General features: G+C 41.6%; 1 protein-coding gene across 1 annotated transcript in view; it reads right to left on the reverse strand.

Annotated features, from left to right (window-relative positions):
• Positions 1 to 1,620: 1,620 nt before the first annotated feature.
• Positions 1,621 to 24,113, reverse strand: part of LOC119292463 (phosphatidylinositol 4-kinase alpha 1-like) — a 23,141-nt gene continuing 648 nt past the window's right edge. The window contains exons 2-27 of the mRNA XM_037571297.1: positions 23,642 to 24,094; positions 23,166 to 23,507; positions 22,915 to 23,076; positions 21,213 to 21,383; positions 20,939 to 21,097; positions 20,714 to 20,841; positions 19,577 to 19,877; positions 18,889 to 19,057; positions 13,789 to 14,000; positions 12,895 to 13,053; positions 12,630 to 12,812; positions 11,596 to 12,072; positions 11,161 to 11,520; positions 9,595 to 9,809; positions 8,763 to 8,931; positions 8,143 to 8,279; positions 7,898 to 8,051; positions 6,577 to 6,843; positions 6,265 to 6,342; positions 6,062 to 6,109; positions 5,202 to 5,374; positions 4,886 to 5,081; positions 3,436 to 3,576; positions 3,092 to 3,300; positions 2,853 to 3,014; positions 1,621 to 2,160 (exon numbers count right to left, since the gene is read on the reverse strand). Coding sequence (XP_037427194.1) covers positions 1,902 to 2,160; positions 2,853 to 3,014; positions 3,092 to 3,300; positions 3,436 to 3,576; positions 4,886 to 5,081; positions 5,202 to 5,374; positions 6,062 to 6,109; positions 6,265 to 6,342; positions 6,577 to 6,843; positions 7,898 to 8,051; positions 8,143 to 8,279; positions 8,763 to 8,931; positions 9,595 to 9,809; positions 11,161 to 11,520; positions 11,596 to 12,072; positions 12,630 to 12,812; positions 12,895 to 13,053; positions 13,789 to 14,000; positions 18,889 to 19,057; positions 19,577 to 19,877; positions 20,714 to 20,841; positions 20,939 to 21,097; positions 21,213 to 21,383; positions 22,915 to 23,076; positions 23,166 to 23,507; positions 23,642 to 24,094 — 5,484 coding nt within the window. The 3' untranslated portion in view covers positions 1,621 to 1,901. The remainder of the gene's footprint in view (positions 2,161 to 2,852; positions 3,015 to 3,091; positions 3,301 to 3,435; positions 3,577 to 4,885; positions 5,082 to 5,201; positions 5,375 to 6,061; positions 6,110 to 6,264; positions 6,343 to 6,576; positions 6,844 to 7,897; positions 8,052 to 8,142; positions 8,280 to 8,762; positions 8,932 to 9,594; positions 9,810 to 11,160; positions 11,521 to 11,595; positions 12,073 to 12,629; positions 12,813 to 12,894; positions 13,054 to 13,788; positions 14,001 to 18,888; positions 19,058 to 19,576; positions 19,878 to 20,713; positions 20,842 to 20,938; positions 21,098 to 21,212; positions 21,384 to 22,914; positions 23,077 to 23,165; positions 23,508 to 23,641; positions 24,095 to 24,113) is intronic.

A 24,113-nucleotide genomic window follows, 5' to 3' on the forward strand; every position in this document is an offset into this window, starting at 1 on the left:
CATTTGAGCTCGAGATCAGAATAGGACTTTCGCTCATGAACTTGCTAGGTTCGTGAAATGTTCCATGACAAGGGATTGGTTCGAGAAGCCTATGAAAATATTGTACCTCTTCTTATAGACAATGTAACCATTGTTTCTAATTAATAGAGGTGTTGTTTTTCAAAAAAAAAAGATCATGTTACCACGCATTCACTTCCATGATGTAGACTTGTACGATTCCCATGGTTATATCAGTATAGCACACACTACTGATATGGAGGAGAAAAGAACGACCATCATATTCCCTTTAACGAAGAGAGTGAGAGAAAGCCCAGCAACGAAAGTGGTTATGCCCCTAAAACTAGGATAACAGAGCCACCAAAAATGAACGCGAGAAAGGCAATATATATTCTTAATGGCATCTCTGGATGAGATGTAGGTACATCAAATAAGACACAGGTGCGATATTTATGTCAAAGCACAAACGAAATTTTGGTTCGCTCAGCACTCTCCAGCCTGTCTTGCTAGTAAAGCTAAATTGAAGATCTCCATGTCACGGAAGCCAAGACCCCCAAGATGCTTTCGTCTCACCATGATATCCCATGCAATCCAACTCGGCTTTCATTTCCCCACTTTACTTCCCCACCAGAATTGGCGGATGATGGATGTGATGTTCTCACGGAGACCTTGGGGTAACCTGAAACAAGCCATGGAAAACACTGGCAGAGCTTGGACAACGGCCTTGATCAATATCTCTTTACCAATAGAGGATAAGAGTTTCTCCATCCATCCCTTGACTTTCTCCCGGACTCGATCTCTAAGGTATTTAAGTGTGCCCATCTTGGACTGCCCTACATCCGTAGGCATTCCCAAATATCGTTCACTCGATGTACTTGATATTTTGCCTCATCTGTTATGGACACCCTTTGCTGAAAAAGATTGATGACTTATCTTGATTTATTCTTTGACCAGAAGCGTTGCAATAAATATCCAATAGGTTTGATACCATTGTAGCCCCCTCTTCACTTGCCCTGAATAGCAACAGGCTATCGTCTGCAAAGAGAAGGTGGCAGTCGAAGCTGTCGGCACCACCTTAATTCCACTGAGCACTGACGATTGAGAACTGAATTTTAAGAGGCACGAAAGGCTCTCTGCCGCTATCAAAAACAAGTAAGGGGAGGTAAGGGGATATCGGATCTCCTTGTCGAATACTACATGTTGGTTTAAAAGATTCCAACTTCTCTCCATTAAACAGGACTCAACCGAAGTATAGCACACACTACTGATATGGAGGAGAAAAGAACGACCATCATATTCCCTTTAACAAAGACAGCGAGAGAAAGCCCAGCAGCGAAAGTTCTTATGCCCCTAAAACTAGGATAACAGGGCCACCAAAAATGAACGCGAGAAAGGCAATATATATTCTTAGTGGCATCTCTGGATGAGATGTAGGTACATCAAATAAGACACAGGTGCAATATTTATGTCAAAGCGCAAATGAAATTGTGGTATTTTGTCAAAAAAAAAAATCTTACACTACTTCTGGACGGGGAGAAAAATGACATACCAAATCCTTCTCAAACAAAACAAAAAGTGACAGATGAAATTGCACAACCTCATCCAGAGAATATGTCGACGACGTGGTAAAATCAAGAAACAAATATATGGACTGCAGAAGACAAAGAATTGAATCTGCTGCTCTGTTACAAAAAGACCCGGTGAACTGATGATACTATTGGGCTTACTTACTAGGAGTAGCTAGACTGTCTTTCAATAGGAAAATACATCACACCTCTGTTAAACATACATTCTCAGTTCTCTCGGTACAAAGGAACTGCTCAATATAACTCTACATGCTGGAGTTAGTGTGCTACATACAATTGATGTACACGACCCATACCATTTACAAAATGGGAAATTAACTATTTCTCAATACCTTGCTGCAAGTATTGAATCAAATCGTACCCAGCGGTGGTCCATTTGTTGTAGGCATCGACACATGTCCGTACCATGAAATTGGCTGCCTCGCGCTCATTCATCTCTGGATGAAACCGCTTCCGAAGATTAGCAATGGGCTCTCCCCTGCTAAAGCAAGGGAGTCCACTGTCCACCATCAACTGTACTGTAGTTACAATGCCATTCATGTGTCTCCTTCCCGCTAGGTATCCCTTGACACACAGTCTGGACAGACAACATTGTAATCAGAACAATGCAGTGCAAGGTGAAGGTCAATGCAGTCCATGGATTCTTACAAACTACGCTTCATATAGTGTTCAGTATCGTTTTCCAAACAACATAGAAAGTTTGCAGACGGACAATCTCCCTCCACAAATTCATACTGAGAGGGATAGCTACAGTTTGCATAACTTTATGTACAAAAGGTCGCCCAACTTTGTTTCCCTCCCCTTACATTTTCTAGGCATAATTTTCTCTACAAAATGTCTCAACCTATAGTTTCTATGCATAATTTTATCTACATAGGTCATGACTTTCTTGCCTAGCTCCCTCACCCTCGTGGTGGAAAAAGTGTATCAAACTTGCATAAATTGCAAAGACATGATGTGCTGGCCCTTAACCTATACTCCCTCCGTTCCTAAATACTCCCTCCATCCCATAATATAAGAACGTTTTTGACACTAATGTAGTGTTAAAAACGTTCTTATATTTTGGGACAGAGGGAGTATATCTTTTTAGAGATTTCAATTGAGACTATATACGGATGTATATAGACATATTTTAGTGTAGATTCACTCATTTTGCTCCGTATGTAGTCCGCACTGGAATCTCTAAAAAGACTTATATATAGGAACAGAGGGAGTTTAAAGAGTCACTCCCAATTACAGTTTGCTAGAACTGTGAAAAAAATTGCATACCTGAGAAACTGATTCCAGGTGTCACTCTTCATAGTTCCAGATGGATCAAGCAATTGAGTCATCTCATGGCTTAGCTTGAAATGTGCACTCTCAAACCCCATGTTACCTCCAGGGGAAATCTCCAAAATAAATCCGAAATCAATATGAACTAGTCTCCCCTGGCTGCATAAGCAAGGTGATGGTTAAGTGATAATTCCAGCTTTACGCGGTCAATTAATTATATAGGACTAAGTTAGAACCTATCAAAGAGAAGATTGCCATTATGCCGATCCTTCGGTTGAAGAAGCAGGCTGGCAACAGCATATCCAGCACTACTAACAATAAACATTTGACGTGCAGCTTCAAAAGAAGGTGACCCTACAGGGCCATAATCTTGCTGAAATATTTCTAATAAACCACCATCAGTTGTTTCACCCATTTGATTTCTACTCCGAGTATTTGGGACAACCTGCAGCATGCTCAGGTTAAGATGTATGAACCATACAGGAAAGCAAGAACAACAGCCAATAACTCTTTCCAAGACCACTAGTTGGTTCCGTAGTCCATAGGGTGAAAAATGAAACAATTGCAGGTCTATGCTGACCTCAATTATGCCTCGTTCAGGGCCAGTGGGCAAAACACCATAGGGAAAGAGATACAGGTTTAATCCGACTGCTTCAAATATGTCCCTTAATAGGGCAATAACTTGAAGGGCCAGCACATCCTGCCTACAGTCATCACCAACCTGACATAGCATAAAAAGTTGCTTGTAAGAACTGTCAAGCACAGTGAACAATATAAGATTACCAGGATCGGATGAAAAATTATAACATTATCGGAAAGACGTCGTAGACATACTACCTTTTCAAAGTCCTGAACTACAAGTCAACTAAAATGAACTTGACCTCACTTTTAATTAGTTTACACTCGACCGAAGTAATTTGTGTACCTTTATCATTATGCCTACAATATTGTTTATGGTGTAAGTCATAATGACGCAATTAATCAAGGTCATTTTAGTATTTCACCATGTTACCTATAGTCCACATGATAACAATATTGTGGCAATGATAAAAGTGTATTTACTAACTGTCATGTCAAAGGAACTATTACGGTCTGTTGCCAGCAAAATCAGAATGAGAAATGAGCCATGTTGATAGCTACTCCCTCCGCTCGGAATTACTTGTCGCGAAAATGGATGTATCTAGACGTATTTTAGTTCTAGATACATCCATTTTCGAGACAAGTAATTCCGAACGGAGGGAGTAGCTTTTAGTTGCACAAAACCACGACAGCAGCACAGAAAGGCTGTAATCAAGCCTAAAAAATAAATTGTGTACAACTGCACCCAGAAAGCATATGTTTCAGTAGGGCATGCACGCGCGTGTGCATGGGTGTGGTGGTGTGAGTGTCTGCAGTCTGCACTTGTAACTTGTTTAGAGAACATGCGAAAAGTAGTTGCATATCACGTATAAGTACCCAGGTGACAATGAAATGAAACTAATAATGAGATTATCAGCAGTGAACAATGTGACTGAAACATGGTGGGAACTTTCAGTGGTAACTTTGTAAAATTGCCCACCCGATTTTGCAGAGGTGAAGATATTTCTCAGGTCAAGGTTCCTACCACAATTGATGTACCTCAACAAATTTAGCACTCTTTTTTTCCTAACCTCAAGCTGTACGTTTTTGTATCAAGAGGATGCAAGACACCAAAAAAACACTGTACAGTTCCCATGGGAGCCTCTGATCATACTTGAGAAGACTGTTCCCAACTGCCGCAGGTTGTACAGTGGTTTCAATTATGCTGGCCATCAGCTTATGACATGATTTGAAAATCAACACTAAGCTTTCCAGGTCCTTGCTATATAGGCACACATCGGTAAAACCTTGGTATGGAGTCAGCAATCTCATTGTCCTTCCAAAGACGGAAATGTGAGCTGAGGTTTATGTTCCCATAATAATAGATAAATACACATGACCCAGAATTATAGGTTTACGCCCATGAAAGAAATTAGTTGCGCAGATTTCATTGCGACAAAAGAATTATTTACCTTAAAAATGCAAGCCTGTGGCATTACATCATTTGGGTTCCCGTCACGATCAATCACGTTAAAAGTAATCATTATTGGAACTTTTGCGGCAGACTGGAGAGGAATACCACTGTCCAGCTGTATGCCCCGTACTAACTTGTTTGTTGCAGTAGGTAGATAGAGGTCGTCACCTGGAATAGTAATCTTCTCCAGCTCCCTGCATGAAGAATTCAAAATGATGAGTTCACTAGCACAAATTTCCAGATGAGAAGAAGTTCTCTTGGTAGTAGGGTCTTAGTTCTTCAACAAAACACAAGAATGAAATTTCTATAAATACCTTTTAATACCAGCTCTTCGCTCTTCCTTGGGGAGAGGGAAAAGAACACCAGAAATCGAGGTGACCTTGTCAAAAAAATCAAACTCTCTTTCAAACATGTCCCGAGCTTCCTGAGTGAAACCGTCAACAATTTTCTCCCTAACAGCAGGAAGCAAGGACTGGAATGCATTGGGCTGAAAAAAAGAAGAAATGTTTAACATTATACACATTACCTTCAAAGCTTGCAATGTGCTTTGGCAAAACAGCACACATTACTATGACTAAGTTACAAGATAAGAAATGACCAAGACAAGATTTTACTCAGAAAATGTTGTGCACTAGGCTAGAAGAGGCACTTGGCCTTGGAAGCAAGTTAGATATATAGAGATCACGGGGATCCTCGGTGCTGGGTGGGCCATATACAGTACGTACAAAACAGAAAAGCATCAGACTAACAGGGCGACTGACATACAAGACATAGAGTCCTATGTTCATGCCTACTGTAAGTCTGAATATAATATGGATTCTTCCCATTCAAAATAACATTGCACGACTTAACTGTTCAATCCATCATTTATTCACCACTACAACAGCTTTACTTGCAAAAATGATGGAAGTTAATTTCATGAAGCGCATGAGTCAAAAGTAAACAAACATTTCATAAAATCTTTCAGGTGCCTTATCAAATAAGCATAATCCTGATTACAAACTAACATTCTTGCTGTCCCTCAAGCTTATTAATTTATGGGGAACCAACCGTTACAAGGAACTTCCATAAAGGGGCTGTAATGGATTTTTTGGGTAATGCAACAGGATACTTTGAAACCCAAAGGACAATGAAAGGAAGATTCCAGCTATAGAAAGATGACAAGGTGTTGTACCTTTGGGGCAGCTCCTTCCTTTTCATTGTCATCTTCCTCACATTCCCCCTGGAATTTCCAGTTTGCAAATGAACAATAAAGTCAGCGAAGAATTTCCCAGTAGGAATATGTTAGAGAATAAAATAAAATTTATATCTTCATTTGAACAAATACAAGTTCCCATAATTTTAGAAATATAGAAAATACAAACTAAATAATTTCACCTGCAGATGCCATATTAAGATGTGAGCAAATATATTACTTCTTCGAGCAGCTCCAAGCAAGTATCCTTCAACTAATTTCTGATGAGATAAAAGGCAAGGAAAAAAAGAGAAGCACATTATTATTTTTAAGAAGGTGGCATGTCTTCTACAAGGAATAATAAATCAAAATGCAGATTTAATTGTTACTACCTCCGATCCAAAATAAGTGTCGAGTTAGTTCAAAACTCAAAACAACGACACTTATTTTGGATCGGAGGGGGTAGTATTTTTTTCTGGTCTGCACTGATAGAAACACATGGAAGAAATTCTCACCCCATCATCGTATCTGAGAGACTGTACCAACTGTGGCATAAAAAAGGTGACAGTCTCAGGTGGATAAGTCTCCATGACACGAAGAACATATGCCATAACACGGGGATGTCCTTTATAAGGAGAGGTAAAAAACTCCAATGCCTGCGTAACAGAACACGGAGCCCAGTGTGGAAGTTGCTGTAACAGTGCTGAGTTTTCGTCCACTGCCTTTGGAGTGATGAAAAACGGTAATGCTTCAGGAATTGTACGGAGCTCCAGTATGTGTGTCTGCAAAGACAAAAAAAATGATATGGCAATTCACCCTTATCCCTGAAACTGAACAGTTGGTAGGGCTAAAAGATGCTCAATATAGAATGAAGCACTTATTTTTAAACACGGATGAAGCACATTAGACGCTTCATTTAATGGTCACATGCATTGAAGCATAAGCTTAATAATGTGAGAGCATCCACTAGTTACAAACTTCCAGTATTGAAGTATAATCATTGAAACTGAGTCTGATCGACGGTCTTCCTAGCAAACCAGACCAGACAGTACTTCGGCTCTGGTTGAACCGGTCTGGTTCGGTTTTAATGACTATGGTTAAAGGTAAGGGGAAAGTAATCTAGAAAAATGTAAGATAATGACAAGAAAATAAAAGGCTGAAAATGCTGAGTGCAAGCATCACACAGTGCACTTATCCTCAGATAAGATTTTTCTCATGCCATTTAAATATCCAGATGTCACACCCAAAAGAAACTGAAACCATAATAGCCCAAGCCAGCAGTATGTTATATTAGGTATCATGATTAACAAGACATAACTGCCAGTTCGTCATTTTACCACAATATGAATTTTACCTCCATAGGTAAGGCAGCCAACATAACATTGTCACATATCTATCCTTGTACTTATACATTTTTCTGTAGTTGATACATTCAAGATACCCTAACTAATTCATTTCTGATTTGCCATTTGACTACATACTAATAAGACATAATGCATGGGGGCAAACAGATCACAGCAATGCCCTTAAAATAGTGGCAACTCTGGTTAGGCAGTGATTAACATTATTGCATGTTATTCTAAATTAAGTATATTCATGACTACATTTCCCTGACTAATTTACAAATCTTTAAGAGTAGATAAGTATGAAAGATGACATCTTCAGCTAACATCAAGTTGCGAAATGCAACAAGAGATAAATATTACATTTCCTGTGAATGAATGCCTGCAGTATAGATGAAATGCGGAGATATTCCAAAAAATAACTTAAATGTGAAGAAAGGGACACAATGGAGAACTATATCTGAAAGGCAGCAGCTATAGGCAAGAACCATACCTGTACCAACTGAGTAATTTCAGACTGCAATGTTGCATTTGTCGGAAACCTCATAGGCATAGAGAGTGCAATTCGAGGATCAACAGCAAAAGCAGTTCTGCAGTGATCAATCCATTTGTCTGAGCTAATTTTGCCACGAAATGTTGATGTGTCTCTGCCCAGAATATAATATGCAACACATGTGAGTTTAAACTCATAACACAAATAAGAAACAATAGATAACATAATATCACAGTAGTAGTTACTTTGTGTTTATTGGTTGTGCCCAGACTTCAAGCCTGTCCGCCTCATTCTGAGAAAGCATCAAAAGTAATTGCTTACGCTTTTCTTTCGCAGTTGCATAGTTATCCACAGAACCCCACACTGGGTGGATCTGATCCGCCTGCCACCAAGAGAAAACAAGAGAAATGTTAAGCTTTTCACATAGATAATAGAAGTGAATGCCACAGCACCCCAATGGGCACATGCATGCAAGGAGGGCAGCAACAGCAATATTAACTTATTAAGCGTAGCAGCAAATTAGGTCCATGCATTAGGTTATATATTACTTTGTTAGTCACATTCAACAATCCATCTTTATCTACTGCTTGCATTCAATATTCAATTGGTCATCATATGTAAAAACTCCTATAAGTAGAGTCGATCTAGTTCAATTTTACCAAGAAAAGAATAAACTGGTAGCCATCTCTCTTTCTGTCTCTGTGGCGCACCTTCCCTCCTGCCACACTCCTCCCTCTCCCTCCCAGAAGCTCTCCTCTCTCCACCAAGTTATCTCCCCGTGTTTTATATCACAAGCACAAGACAACTGGATATGCATTTTATGTTCGGTGGGGAAGGGCAGAGAGATAGAGGAGGACTATCATACCGTGTTAAGTTCACCTTCACGTCCCTGTGGCTTCGAACCAGAATCAGTGGAACTGGTATTTTGCAGATTGTGCACAAATATTGAAACAGACTGGGCCTCTCTCTGAGCAAAACTTTTGTTTGGAGACTCATAAAATTCAGGTGCATAAGCAAACCATCCCAAAGCAGCACTGCAAGAAAAGACAGGACAAGCAAACTATATTATCAGGTACCATAACATAATGGGAGGAAACAGAAAAGATGCAAACTTGCATATCATTACATAAGCACGACGCATAAAAACAAATTTTGAATATTACATTAACACGTTTAATGAAGAGGTAGACGACGCATACAGAATACTCAACTGCACAGTATCAAGCTAATAACAAGAGATAAGTGTCCTAATCACATGTTCATAAAGTATTTTGTTGAATTACCAATGTAACTTTTAACAACTGTAGCAATTGTATAGTACTACTATCCACCTTGTGACGAATGATCTTCTCAACTCCCTAAACTTGCTAATGCTTGCACGTTTGCTCATAATCTCATGTAATTAACAGTATAAAGCGTTGTGGTATCTAGTCAGCTTGAGAATCATGTGGCATTCAGTTCTCGTCTTTCTCAAATGCATTATCTCTCTCTTAATTACACCCTTTATTCCCAACCTTCCCATCCTAATTGACTCTGACATCTTCCTCTTAACATGATTTCCAAATAAATATTATTTGCACCAATATGATTGAAAGATATAGAAAGCAGCAAACCAAATTTTGCAGCAGAAATATCGTAAAATACACTGAAGAGCAATATAGTAAGACAAGGAAACTGTGTAACGAATTGATTATTACCGGTATACTCTGTCCTCTAACAACTGAAGCCCCATATTACATTTCTGCAAGTTAAATTGATCCTGGCACGAGCAAAAGTTCAGACCAAGTTGCATCGCGGTAAAGAAAGTGCCAGTAGCAGCAGGATGGTGAGAAAAATGAGTTGGAGACTTCATCATCCCTTGCAGCATACGGCCTAGAAGTAGAAGTTGCTCAATGCTATCATGCCGAACCACCTGTTTAAATAACACGCACACAAGGTAGCTGATTAAACAGCACAACAAGAGAACAGCGGATGTATGAGACCTAGCTAGGAATCAATCAAAACATTGCACAAAGGGTCAATAATGAATCTTCATTTTATCCTATAGAACATCACAAGGCGACTCTTATTTTGGACCACAAAAAATGCAAGCAACTTTAATTATGTACTGACGATAAAAGACATCAAGTTTTGCACTTTTAGTACATACATAAAGATGGTTTGAAGACGTAGTACGAGGGTAAGCAGCATTTGCTGATAATATGCAGAGAACAAATCAATCGCTCATGGAATGTTAAAGATTCTAGTTCCACAAGAAAAAATATCAGGGCATTAAATGATACTCCCTCTGTTACAGAATATAAGGTGCATCAACTTTCATGGAAGTCAAACATTTGTATGTTTGACCAAGATTATAGAATAAAATATCAACATTTGCGATACCTAATAGATAAACTATGACAATACTTTTCATGATGTATCAAATTATAAAAAATTGGTATTGCATACATTGATTTTTTTTCTAGAAAATTGGTCAAACATGGACAGGTTTGACTTTTGAAAAACTAATACACCTTATATTTCAGAACGGTGGGAGTAGTAACTTAATTGCTTGCGAAGATGTGGTTTAGAAATGCAACACATTTGCAGACTACCAAAAGTACCGCTAGACCATAAACACAAAAATATTACCCTACGGATAACCCTATATACAAAATGTACAATTCTGATCAGTTTGAAGCATGTCTCGGCGCATTAATGAAAATTTAGATACTACTTGTGGTATAATCGACATATACTTCTGCCAACAGGAGAACTGAAACCATTTAAACTGTTTATTATTCGGCGCTGACTGGTGTCAAATATAGAAGTTCTACACCAGATAAATTAATCCTGAGATAGGTGACAAGTAAATACCAGGGGAGAAATTTCCTTTATATAACTGCAACTTTCCTTATTTTAAATTATTTTAGAAAGGCAGAATTTTCTTATGCATTATTTGTTTTTCTTCTCCCTCACATATTTCCCTCCATATTATTTGGTCTGTAAAAATAGACGTGTGAAGAACCCCTCTCTGTAGCAGCGGGTTTAAAAGAAAGTCATGAGTTATAGTATATCAGTAGATCTTCAGCGGTGTCTGTCATGATCCAAACAAGACACAAACTGAACACGCAAATTATACATCACAATACATTGTCATATAAGGTTCAACAGCTGTAGCATAAGAACAAGTGGAGTTTGGTTGCATGCACAACATCTTAGACAGGCAAAGAAAACAACTGTAGAAAATCACAAGGCAAACAATGAAAAAGTCTGGTTATAACCTCAAAGCGATCAATAAAGAAGCCGAGCCAGAGCCTATGGGCAATTATTGCTTCAACTGGATCCTTTTCTGGTGGTGCCTCAGGTTCACCAGGAATAAGATGTGGCCTCAATTTTGCATCAGGCCCACAGTACTTCATATCAGATGCAAACAAACCACGTTTTGTATCCATTGTCCACAGCCATGCATCAACAAGTTCCGCAAGCACAAGAGGACCTAAAGAAGGTGCTGCAGAAACTAGCCACGTCCAGATATAAATTCCAGTCTCCATTGCATCAGGGGTAGAAATATAAGCAGGGCACCAGCATAGAAGTCGTATAAGCTGAGAAAACCCTTCCAGATTCGTTCGAGAATCAGATACCTGTATTACACATTAGAATACAATCAAAGCCAAGAACTAAGGAAGTAACAAACCACCTAGGTGCAAACAAATTACCAGATGATCAAGAAGTAATGCTGTAGCCTGAGAACAAGTTTCACGAAATTGTGAATTATCTATTGGTTGTTTTTCCGCCTTAACAACAAAGTCCTGAAGAAGCCGAACAAATTTGGACAGAAAAACTTCATCAAATGACTGTGGGGCCTGCCCAGACTGTGTACCAGGAGGAGACACACCCATGTTTAAGCCGCCCATAGTACTGAACAGCCTTCTCATACCAGCAATCTCCCCTGCATGGTTACATTTCACAGTTGCACTCACTACTGCAGTTGACAGTACTTCCAGGGTGATGTCAGGTGCTTCTTTTCTCGCTCCTGATGCTGCTGCAGCAGAATCCATAACTGCTGGGATATTAGCAGTCCTGATGCCATTCCAATCATTCTTTCCAATACAAATACGTATCTCGGATAAAAGTGAGACAACATCTGCTGTATGCTGTGTTCTTTGTGCACCACTCGGCTTGCAAAAGTTTTCCTAAACAATACCATTAAAAATATTAACAATCAATATATGCATTGGGTGGTGGGAAAACAAAGAGTACAAACTTTATATGCCAGCTTAATGATGCCTCTGGCACAAAGCTTGTGCAATAAACGATTCAAGAAAGGCTGTCATAGAAGTATAGTGCCGTGACTAAATCCTGAACCCTAAAAAAATCCAGCAGTTGGTGCTCACAAGCATTTTGTATTGAGAAACTATAATTGGGTATGCAAACGAGGATAAAGAAGGAATTTCGTAGTCACAAGGCGAGAGGAAGAATAGATAAAAGAGGCGACACTTACTGCTTTAAGAGTATAGATTGTTTACGAAAATAGTGTGCAAACTGAAAAGCATGCTGCACCAAATATCTAATGAAATAAAAAACAATGATGTTTCAGTCAAAGTAAAACTGTGCCCTACAAGTGACCTGCAACCTTAACATTTACACGGCAATGACCATCTTCTAACAACAAATCATGCATCAGCTTCATACAAAGTAAGAATAATGGTGCTCAAAAAGCCAAGGCCAAATAATGTTATATTGACTGAACCTGTATTAGGCCTTGAGTGGTACATGGAGCATATGAAAGAGCACTTGTTATCCATTCCCTAGCAATCTTCTGATATAGTGAGCGTATAGTGGCAACCCAAGCAGGATCACTGACAGGACCAGAAGTCAACTCATTATGAACAGATATTAAAAGTAAATCCAAGCATGAGGAGTTCCACAGAACCTGAAAGTTCAGTATACTAGTGTCATCAGTGTGGCTCAAAACAAATAACTAAAACATGAGAAGCCAAATCAAAGCACCTAACCTGTGGAAATTTTTCCTTTAGCTGAGTTAACAACTTAACACTCAAATCACGAACATGTTCATCTCTTTGTGACATGCTCTTTATAAGGAAGCCAGCATGAACAGAAAGAACAGATTCTCTCACATTAGATTCTTCGCCTATGTCAGACGTACGTTCCTCCTGGGAACATAAAATACACTTAATCTGGTGCACGGTTACAGCCTTACAGATTACAAATTTCTCATCTCTCTAAAGATAAAATAACAGTAGTATAATTCGACAGATGAACTACAGTCCAAAATGCAAAGTCGATGAACGGAGAACGGATAACACCAATGCAGATCAAATTCCTAATGTTGTACTCCCTCCATCCCAAAATTCTTGTCTTAGATTTGCCTAGATACGGATGTATCTAATACTAAAACGTGACTCGATACGTCCGTATTTAGACAAAACTAATACAAGAATTTTGGGACGGAGCGAGTATGATGCAACATCTAGAGCCGATTTAAAACCTTGGAACAAGATGCAAGTAATGTTTGATGTCTCATACTGCCCAAAGGAAAACTAAAACATCTGTCTGCCGGTGCATCTTTGTGCATCTTTTCTAACAACTGGGTGTCTCAACAAGAATCCTAGATATGACAACATGCATCTGAAACACTAGGGAATGTAAGTGCCTGGCAAAAGCTGTCAAGGATGCAACAATGGCGTAGAATGTGTGTTTCTTTCACAACAGAAAGCTGTAAGCCTTTTTTTACTTATAAAAATCGAAGTTGCCATGAGATAGGGAGTGATTTGATTCAACAGAAAACAACAGAGGACATAGCACATGACGGGATACAAAGACAACAGAACAAATGATTACATATTCAGATATTCTCCACAGATTGCTAATTAAAGTATGAAACATACCAGCCATGACAACATTGTTTCAAAAGCTCTGTGCACAACTGCCGTCAAACACTGAGTTACTGCTGGTGTCAAGTTGGGAGTAAGCAGATACTCAAACACACAACCGAACGAACTATTTGATTTATTCAATGTAGCTGAAAGTATGCCACCACTGCCGCTAAAACGCAATATCTCAAGGAAAGCAACTGCGAGGAGATATGTAGCTTTAACTCCTGAAAATGAAAAAATAATGTAAAAACAAATTAGTGGGATACTTCACAAAATTCCATCTCTCATGTGTACCATTCATGCGAATAAAGCCAGGGGAATGCAAATCCCGATAATTCAGAACAAGAGGGAGGGCAGTGGCGAACATTTTTTTTATTTTCTTTTAAACTGCAGATTTGCACTTGTGAAAGTTAATCCCTGTAGAGAGCAAAACAATAGCAAGAAGCAGTGGTTGGAGGTGTAAATTGTGCAAGTGCAGCAAACGGAACATAACAGGATGTACCTGTTGCACTATAATGAACTATAATTATGAGAAGAGAGGTTGGCTCTACAGGTAACTTCTGTAAGACCCGCTTTGTGATAATATTTTCAAAATAAATTGCACCGTGGATCCCTTCTTTTATGGTTCTCTCACTTGGGTTCAAAAAATGCAAACTCATCCTAGTAGGTCTCACTTGTAGGTCTCGCAGAAATCTGCATGTTAGACTGTTAGTTCAATCATCCAAATATGTGGACATTGAAGCGTTTCCCAGCTCTTTGATCTTTGTCATGTTCTGCACGTCATCCAGTATAGCAGTTGTGGGCCACCAAGGTGTGTCAAGCCATGGCATCTGGATCGTCAGACATTGATGGGGAGGATTGGGCATGGCCAGTTGTGGGCCACCAAGGTGTGTCAAGCCATGGCATCTGGTTCGTCAGACACATTGATGGGGAGGATTGGGCATGGCTTCCACCTGATATACTGCTCAAACTACACGAGGGCTGTGGGGCTGCACATTCTGGTAGCTCAACTAGCACATAGATATATGGGCCATTTGGCTAGTAAACTGCCAGGAATATTGTGAAACATAGGGACTTAATGAGACAGCCCTGCATGTTAGAGCATGTCCAATGCCGTCCATCAAAACGGACACCCTAATCGTCCGCGGACACGTCCGGACGTGTCCACGGACAGCGCTAGCGGAGCCGGACATCCAACCCTATATACATCAAATGTCCAACTGCTGGATCTGCGTCGGCTGGGCCTACGACTGCTGGCTGTCCGGCCTCTGAGTGTTCGTCTGCTCGGTGTTCACCTTCGGCCAGGAGTCGTCCACTTGCCGTCTTCGTAGCCACCTCCTCATCATCCACCATCGCGCCCGGCTGAGACATTCCGGCAAACAGAGACCGGGCACCGACGGGCGTGGAAGCGGGCATCCGCGAACGGACAAGCGCCGGCGACTGCGACTTTGTGAAGTTGTACTCCCCGTTGAGGTCGATGTTGTACGAGACGTGATGGCCAGCGCTGATGGTACGCGCGGGCTGCTGCTGACCGAGTAGTGATGGCAATGGGTTTTACCCACGTACCCTTTGGGTAAAAACCCTATTATTAGGGTAAGGTATGGGATAAAAAGTTACCCATGGGTATACAAATAGGAAAATCTGAAACCCATCGGGTAGAGCGGGTACGGGTATGGAACCGTATAACCCATACCTATATACCCATGTAGCCATATTAACAAGGATGGCCAAATTATGTCACACTTCGTGAATTTATGAACTCAAAATGTATCACTGTGTTGCTATTTATGAATGTAAAGTTGTTTTGATGTGTTGTTGTTTACGAGAAAGTGAAGTTGTTTATTAAATGTGTTGTTCTTTATGATGTGTTGTTTATAAATTGTGACTATTTGTTGCTTTTTATGGATGTGAGTTGTACAAATTGATGCTTTGCAAACATGGTTAACTCTACCCACGGGTATAGTCAAGGATGATGGGTAAGCTCAAGGGGGGTGGGTAAAGGTATGGGGTGGCTCCACCTGTACCCAAACCCTGTGGGTGCCTTGTGTGGCGGCAAAGTAATATGGCGGAATCATCTGCGCCGGACAGGGCGGAAAAGATTGCACGACCGGCACCCGCCGAGTCGCATGCTTTATCGGACGCCTAACTGGGTGACCGGCCGCTGGCAAAGCATCCTCCCTCTTCCTCTGTTTGTGGCGGCGGGTGGTGCGTGTCACCGTGTTGACCTTGCGGGCAACCAGCACAGATGAATCCTCCGCCTCAAGGCCCGTCGGGAATACGAACATCTCCGTCGGTACCTCATCCGGCTCCATCGTGACGGTGGACGGCGAAACGAGTGGCAACTGGAGTAGGTGGCGACGGTGATCAGAGTGGAGACAGTGGGGAAAGGGCAGGCTTTCGTGCGGAAACAGTGCAGGAAATGTCCAAATGCATAGGCTCCGCCTCGCTTTTCTGCGGGCCAGGTGTATCGGAGTCCAAGGTGGCAGCTGTCCGAACGTCTGCAAACCTCTCCCAAGTTTTTTTCGAGAGAACGCAAAGGACCTTTGCGTTCTATGTTTTTAAAGCGGTAAAGCGTCATAAGGCGGAGGAGGGCCGCTCTGACGCCTAAGCGCCAAGGCGAGGCGATAAGGCGAGGCAAGGCGACGCCTTAAACATTGCAGGAAAAGAGTTATCGTCTGTACGTATTAATAGTTTAATACTAGAAAAAGAGCAATGGCTGAGAGATGGGCCACTACTTATGCACCTCCCAGTGGCCCAAAAGCCCATCTAGTGGCCATATACACCCCCGTGACCTAATTCCACTATCTCCTTCCCTTCTTTTCCACCACAGCCGCCACGGCGCCACACCCTTCTGGTCCTCCCTCCTCTTCGCAGTCCTCCCTCCACCAGTCCCCCCTCCTCTTCATGGCCCCACCCTTCTCCCTCACAGCAGCAAGCCCCAGGAGCAGCCACAACTAGGGCAGCCAGGAGCCTCCAGTCCTCCCTCCTCTTCATGGTGCCGGGAGACAGCGGGGCCGTCATCTCCAAGCCCCAGGAGCAGCCACAACTAGGGCAGCCACAGCCGTACACTTCATGTCTGTCTAAGGCGGGGTAGACGCCTTGCCATCCTGGGGCGCCTCGACGCTTAGGCGACGACAAGGCGACGCCTTAAAAACATAGTTTGCGTTTCATTGCACTAAAAAAAATAGGTACAGGTACAATCCTCCTAGGAGGTGGGGTTTACAAAGAAACCTCCCCCGGGTTTGCTTCTGGTTGCAGGAATTCGGACGTGCGGATGTTTGATGTACGGTGTTGGACGGTACAAAGTGTCCGGACAGTGCGGTCCGGACGTTTATGGGCGGTTTGATGCACGGTGTTGGAAATGATGCCCTTAGGTACCTATAATGCATCACACTCATCCTATATACTTAAGAAGTTCATCCCCACTACAGGATTTATCTCTACATGCAGCCTACTCACATCAGCAATCTCTCCACATGAGCAAGTCTTGTCTTCCGTTTCTATTTGCATGATGCCACGTCGTGGCTTCCGTAATCAGCGTACGAGTATGTTTCTCTTTTTAAGACAGTCACCCAAGCCAAGCTATTGTTTCGTCTTCTGCCTTCAGTAACCGACCAGTCTTATAATCGCTAAATCCTTCAACAGTCAAGCCACCCATTCGTCTCCTAGTAGAAATTGCTCCTGCATAAAGCCCAATCCTCCTCACATGCTCCCTTGGCTCTCCCACGGTCCTGGTCAAGGTAATCACCCCATCTTCCATGCTCTCACCTTTTCTAGGACCGACTGATTAGTAGACGCTAACGACAGGATTTTATTAGTCCCATGGCCTCTGGCTTCTTCTCACTTCCGTCTGCCTTTCTTCTTCGAGGCGCATATACGTTGCATCAGACCACAGGAGGGGACTCGAGCTTCCTATCAGTTTCTACTTCATAGAGATGGTTTATCTCTAAATAACAGGGAATGCTTACAGCAAGTCTAATCGTCTAGGCTTTACCAATCCAGTAAGCAATCCGTCCAATTCGCCGTCCTTAGATAACAGCGGAAATAAAATTTTGTTACTATCCTGCTAATACTCTGCAATTCGTTGAGCTTATATCAGTGCAATTGGTGAGATTTTATTCAATCAGTCGTGCTACAATTGTGATATAATTTACAGAATCTGCTACAAAATTTTACACATTTGAGTTTTTTTTGCGGGTACACATTTGAGTTTTCAAGGATATGAAGAGTCATCAGCTTCATGTCATCACCTTTCTTCTTCCATTCCCAGAGCCCTTGGACTCATGAGGAGGAACTGTGTAGGGATGTGGCTCATGGACCCAGATTATGATGGAGAAGGTGTGCTAGAGCTCAGTTACAGAGGCTACGTCGAGGTGCATGTGTATGGTGTACATCTGGTGCAGTTGTAGTAGAGGAGCAAGCCTAGGTAAGGTAGGGAAGTAGCATTTGCAATGGACATAAGCAGAATTTTTTTTTACTATATGTAGAAACAACACAGTGTCGTGGCAGCTGCGGTCCGTTTAAGGCACAGTAGCACGAGGAAATTGGAGAATGAGGAGTCCTGGGCTGCACACAATGGATAATACCAACATTATATTTTTTAAGAGGTCTCTCTCTCTCTCGTGGGCGCGCACACACACACATTCACACATTTTCATAATATTTTTATTTGCATTTCCTCACTTGGACTATGATGGTAGTTCGTTGGTACAAATGTTAGATCGCTCAAACTAAATAGGTAATTTTGAGATATCCTGCTAAACTTAGATCACTCTAATTGATGTTTTGCAATATATTAGCAATCCAACACATTAGCAATGCGTTTATCGACTACAATATACTAATTTTCTACCCCGCAAAAAATATACTAATTTTCTATCCAATAAAGATTCAAATAAACATATATTTTCATATTTCTTTAGTGGTTACACTATTTTATCACTGTAAATCCTTCTTCTATGCGGCGCTACAAATTCCCGTAGCAACGCACGGGGCATCATCTAGTTTCTAGAGTTTCTTTGTTATATTTGATGGGAGGGCAATTTACATTTTCTGGAATCAAACAACTATCTGCATAAGCCGTAAAGCACTCAACAGAGAATAAACATTGACCTGAAATTGTACTCATTGCTGCTACCTCAACTCGACCCCCCAAAGCTGCAGAAAGTGCAGTTCTCTGTCCAACAGCTGCCTTTTCATCACCATTGCCACGACGACTGCCTGGATTATGCAGAGCATTTAACTCTAGCTCATCTTCAAGCCATTTCACTGAACTGACAACCTGAAATGTAAAAAGTATACATGTGAGATACGAAGTCACAAAGTAATTCTGAATTTTCCAGTAAATATTATATACCATTTTAATTTATACAATCCCATGTATCATACTCTTACCAAATATTGTAGTATCCATATCCACAAAATACAATAAAAACAGGCCCCTTTTAATGAAAAGTGGTAGATTTATTTTCTAAGTTTTCCAAAACATCTAGACAAGCATCATACAAATTACAACTTCACAGTTAAATTGACTGATCCAAGTTTATTCCCTGAGCCTACGACAGTCCTTCCAGAGATAAAATGATATTTATTCATATATCGGCCTGCTAAAAGAAAGCTAACAATAATATGGGGAGCACAAAGAGCTGTATGCAAAGTATACATTATATGAACCACATCTGTCCCCCTTCCATTACAAGCTATGTATGCTCAGTGACAGGAAATGAATTCAAACAAGTTCAGACTCCTAACTGCAGTATAATAATACTGTTTCCCAGCTCTTTGGTCCTAAAAAACTTACCAGCGGCGGAGATCCTTGTGCAATGCGTTGCACTGCTACAGACCATTGGCTATTCCACATGTAGGGTCCAGCAACAGCTTGCAGGGCTACACAGCTCTCCCCAGTGTTTAACGGAGCGGAAGCAGGTTTTGTAGATGCCTGGTTGTTCTGTATCGGAGGAGCTAACCCAAACAAGACAATATAGAACCACAGGTTGCGAAACAATTTCAATAGAGATGGCTCGACAGAGGACACTGGATCAAAATCTGAACATATTTCAGCAACCGCAGGAAGTAACGGGCCCATCAAATCAGCACCACTCCTACAGTAATGACAATTACAGTAAGCACGGACAGTTAACTAGCACAAGCATAAGAGATGAAATAAAATTGTGTATGATAAATGAAGAGGGTACAAGAAAAGAATACCACGTACAGAATCAGGTGATACAACGTTAGTATTTTACAAATTAGTAGATGGATTTATAATTTTACATGAGAGCCATTTAACCTTCGCAGGGAAAGCTACAAGGCTAGATTGTTTCCTTCAGACTCTTCTATTTTCAAGAGGTGAGGGTCCCTACAGCTCCAGTCCAAAATTAAAATCAAGATGGCACGTAAAACATATTTACAAAACAAAATACCTGTAGAAAGTGTATACTCGATGACCAGAGTCTAGCAAAAAAATTGTGGCATTTAAACCAGAAAACAAAAATAAAATCCTAGGAAACTCATACAAAACCACAAACGAACAGAGACAGACACTCATGACTGTTCGTTCATTCACACCATGGTGAGTTAAGTATATCACAATCTAAGCAATACAACCTCCAGTCCATAATACTCCCTCCGTCCCAAAATAAGTGTCTTGAGCTTAGTACAAATTTGTACTAGAGCTAGTACAAAGTTGAGACACTTATTTTGGGACGGAGGGAGTAGATGTTATTTGACTTGAAAAAGGCCCAGTTTTTCAACTCGAAACTCTCCCTTAAGTCCAGTTTTCAACCCTGAACTCTACAACTGTCTTGAGTTACAACCTCAAACATACAAGAAAACATATTGGCGCCTAGCAAAAAGTGTGTACATCATTCAAGACTCAAAAACAAGATATATTTTAGCTTAAGAATAGAAAAATAAGATTGATGACAAAGCATCTCACCTCCCACTTTTAGATTCAGCGGCTAGCCCCACATCAGAGCACAGAGACAACAGCCTATGACGATAATCAGATCTGAGTTTTGTGCTAGTGAGGTTGGAAGCAACAAGTAAGAAACCTGCGGGGAGAGTCTAGAATTTTGTTGACACAGTTAGCATGGAACATGAATCAAAATTACAACTCTATGATAGTATATAATGTAAATTTCTTATTGGACTCATCACAGACCTCTGTTCGCTCAGCTGTTGCTTCTGATGGCAATGTGTTGTTCTCTGCAGCTCCTACAGCTTTAACCTTATCCAGGTAGCTTCTTGTCATCAATACAATGCTCTCACGGTATGATTTTTCAAAACCCAAGCATGCCACACGAGATATTGCATCTAACAACTGCAGTAGTTTAAATTAATTGATTACCATAAATGCTTTTGCTTAAACTTGAAACAGTATCATCAAAAGTGACACATGGTAAGTATGTTAATGGGTAAGAGACAAAATTCCATACTTTTAGACGCAATAAACTTGGAGATGAAGCGTCACCCTCCTCTAGATGTTCAATGAAAAGGGGCAAGATCATGTCTACAACTTCCCATCTTTTCAAGCATACACACAACTCAGCCAGAAGGCGTACTACATTAAGTCGCATCACCGGAACTGTGTCTTTTCCTTTACCATCCTGCAATAGATTCATGCCTCAGTAAACAACCAGCCATTGACAGTTAATCATGCTACCGTGATGCATATCTTTAGTCGCTACAGTTAGCCAGTGTAAGTCCCATAAAGGAAGACTGACGGCAGCAGGGAAGCTTAATTTTTGCATAGAACACATTTTCCAAGTTCCAAGAATCTAAATTTCGGAATGACCCACCCTCAACAGTAAAACAAAGCAATGGGCAGAATTATGGTGCTTGTAATCTGCCATATCATGTATCAGCGACTCTGGTAGAAGAGATATTCCAAAATGTGCTAGATCCATCGCAAAAGACTCAACTAGCAAAATCAAAACAAAGATCATGTAGCTTGTTCTGCTTGCTGCTGGAAATTATTCTGATACCATGGGGAATATTGTCTTGATATATAACCTACCAGCACATCAGGTGATGACGCTGCAACTTTCTCCATGCACCCAAATAATGCAGCATACTATTACTAGGTTGAAATAAATTAAGGGTGGGTGCTTCCAGATTTCTGTGGTTGGATTAAATTAGCAGAAGGCTATATGACTATCCATTTCTTTGCTTACAGCACTAAAACACCCATGAGCCTAAATTTGGAAGAAGAAAAAGGAAAAAAACATAAGTGATTGGAGTTTTACCGCAAACATAATACTAGCTGGATACTCATGTTTTATGAAAGCCATGCAAACCTATGACTGATACTGCCTTCTCGTTATCTTTCATCTTAGTGAATGAGGAGAATCCAGGTTATCAGAATAAAAGTTTATCTGGTAGGCATATTAGTATTATCCCCTCCAGTTCAGAAAGAAGAGTTACAGGTAAAAGCTTCTTTAACATGACCAGTGCCATATATATTAATATCTAGATTGACAACTTTCCACAGGAAAATGACACCAGTCACCAGAATGTTCGTGATTAAAATCACTTTCCTAATAATAAATCTGTTATTATTTTTACTACCATACAACCATGAATATTGGCAGTCAAAATGAAAAAAATATGGACAACACGCTATGTAATAAATGTAAAGAAACAATACTAATTTTTGAACTGGTATAGAGCACATGGAAAGATTAATTGAAAACTCACAGGTCATGAGTCTACCACAACATAAAGAAGTTTATGGCCTCGTAGGAAAGAAGATAGCATCAATATTGTCTAGTCTAACCCAAATACAGAAAAAGTAAACACAGTTATAACTGTACAAATGATGCATCGTAGTATCTTGAAATTTTTGAAGATTTTAGGCGGACTGAGAGCACCAAATGCATGACCTTCTAGCTGTTTGCTGAGGTGATAAGTTCAGAAAACATCGCTTTTCAGTTCTCGGTTCTTCAATGTGCTGGCATGGTAACTTGTATATAAACAAGCATTTTATGTGACTGACACGTGCTGATTGGCAACAATTTTAAGCATCTTGCGCAAAGTGACATCAAGTAAGGTTGGCTTGTGCAGCTATGCCCTAAGGGTTGCAGGAAACCTTACTAGGGCATGGAATTTTCATGTGGTGACAAAAATTAAGAAGAATACCTCTTCCTCATAATCATTCCGTTCACGAACATATGCAGCTAAACGCATAATGAATGTGTCAACTAGAGCCCTATCCTTTGTCCAGCCAAACTCTATGACCTCACAGCTCAACTTCACCACTGCCTCGAACAAAGCGCCAGGGCTACAGCCCGTCATGTCAGCCTGCAAGGGAATGATTGATTTCACATTAGGCAACACCTCCATAAAAAAAAATCAGTAGTCCAAACAAGAGAAGCATGAGACCAACATACCTGCGAACATGTGCTGACAACAAGCGGTTTCAAGGGAATCAGCAGAACCGGCAGGAGCTGGCCCCCACGCGAGACTGTTATCTGGCTGATCCCATTGAGCAGAGTGCAAAAGAGCTCCTCACAAATCTTGAGTTTTCGCCAGGATGAGAGGATGCACGACTTGGTGGCTTCGATGAACCAAGCAAGAGTCTGCTGAAGCATATCCTTGGAAGCTTTGCTGTCAGCGTCCAAGACCGAGACACTCCGGACCAGAACCACCACCGCAGCTTGGCAACACGATAATTTGGTGTTTATCCTCACCCTCAGCTGTGCACCCTGCTCCTTCCAGTCCCGCTTCCTAATCTGCCAGCCATCACCTCAAGCATGATCAGACCGCAAGCAAACATCTAGCTCAACCATGTACACGCGCAAATGCGAATGCAGACACCGACAGGCGACATACAGATGAAGGGAGAGAAGAGAAGACACCGCCTCACCTTGAGAAAATCCGTGAGCGAACGGACCTGCCATGCGGCGGCATTCCTGACCTTGGCAACCTTGTCGGCCTCCAGCCCGCCCTCGCCCCCGAGCATCTGAACGATGAGCCTGAAGGCGACCTCCTTACGCTCGAGGGCCTCGATCTGCTCCCCCTCGAACCTCTGCACCGCCTCCTTGATCCCACCATTCTCCTCCCCCGCCGCGTCCTCGCCCTTCCCCTTGGCCCTGGGCGGGGCCTCGTCGGAGCCGGGGAACTCGAGGAAGAGGCGCTGGGCGACGGGCGCGGTGTCGGCGGGGAGGAGGTGCGGGGGCTTGGCGGCGGCGGCGGAGAGGAAGGCCCGGGCGAGCGGCGCGGAGGCGGGGTCAGCGGCGTCGAGCGCGGCGAGGAGCGCGGCGGAGAGCGCGGAGGAGAGGGCGGGGGAGGCGGGCGCGGCGGCGAGGAAGGGGAGGAGCTTGGCGAGGAAGGGCGCG

Source organism: Triticum dicoccoides, chromosome 4B, assembly GCF_002162155.2.
Source record: "Triticum dicoccoides isolate Atlit2015 ecotype Zavitan chromosome 4B, WEW_v2.0, whole genome shotgun sequence".
NCBI classification, from domain to species: Eukaryota; Viridiplantae; Streptophyta; class Magnoliopsida; order Poales; family Poaceae; genus Triticum; species Triticum dicoccoides.